A 778-nucleotide genomic window follows, 5' to 3' on the forward strand; every position below is an offset into this window, starting at 1 on the left:
TGCTACTACATGCCCAGTAGCAGATCCGACAGAAAATCCACTTCCTGCCGTCTGACCAGGACCAGTGGACAGGGTTGATCCAGTGGGCCTCTGCAGACTGTAGCCCTGGGGAGCTGCAGTTGTGCTAGCAATGAGTGCGCAAGCCAAAACCTATAGTAAACAATAGAAAGTGTTACATGTAATGAAATTTACAGGTTTTTATGTCGATGATCAATAATTTGTGAAAGTATAACATTTTTTTTTGTAATATGTGTTGCATTATTACTGTATCAGTATGTGCTGAACATTTTAATTTAGCTCTCTATACTCACTAAGACCCTCATGGTGGAAGATTGTGCAGAGAGAGGTACCTTACACTGCTTTTATACCTGTTCACCGACAGGATGACCTTGTTATTGCAGTTGCCTTGCACGGTTGACAGGTTGTCTAACCGAAATTTCTTTTTGAAAAAGATTATATGTTATTTTTTTCATTATCATCAAAGTGAACTTCTTAACAGGTATCACCTGTGCGCTTCACGATGAAATGAGGAATAGCCCAATTAAGATATAAAACATAAGGTAATAATGAGTAAGATGAAAAAAAAAAATGTCGACAAAAATGGCAAAAGAGAATCAAATCAATAACAACAAGGATAATCTCTATCATCATGCTCATTTTATATAAATTATAACAGTATTACCAACACCATCATTAAGATTATAAGTATTCAGCACTTTTCTCAATATCTTAATATTCGAAATTATCTGTCGTGACAACAGTTAGAAAAGGATTCTAT

At 35.7% G+C, this 778-nt stretch overlaps 1 protein-coding gene across 2 annotated transcripts in view; it reads right to left on the reverse strand.

Annotated features, from left to right (window-relative positions):
* Nucleotides 1-778, reverse strand: part of LOC119586877 (pupal cuticle protein 36-like) — a 21,939-nt gene that overhangs the window by 899 nt on the left and 20,262 nt on the right. The window contains exons 1-2 of one of the 2 annotated variants that reach the window (XM_037935614.1): nt 312-557; nt 1-150 (exon numbers count right to left, since the gene is read on the reverse strand). The exon at nt 1-150 is cut by the window's left edge and continues 899 nt beyond it. The exons of the other annotated variant lie outside the window; for it this stretch is intronic. Of the exons in view, the coding sequence (XP_037791542.1) occupies nt 1-150; nt 312-323 (162 nt within the window). The 5' untranslated portion in view covers nt 324-557. Of the gene's footprint in view, nt 151-311; nt 558-778 lie in introns of those variants that run through there. 2 annotated transcript variants of the gene reach the window in all.

This window comes from Penaeus monodon, chromosome 22 (genome assembly GCF_015228065.2).
Source record: "Penaeus monodon isolate SGIC_2016 chromosome 22, NSTDA_Pmon_1, whole genome shotgun sequence".
In the NCBI taxonomy this organism is placed as follows: Eukaryota; Metazoa; Arthropoda; class Malacostraca; order Decapoda; family Penaeidae; genus Penaeus; species Penaeus monodon.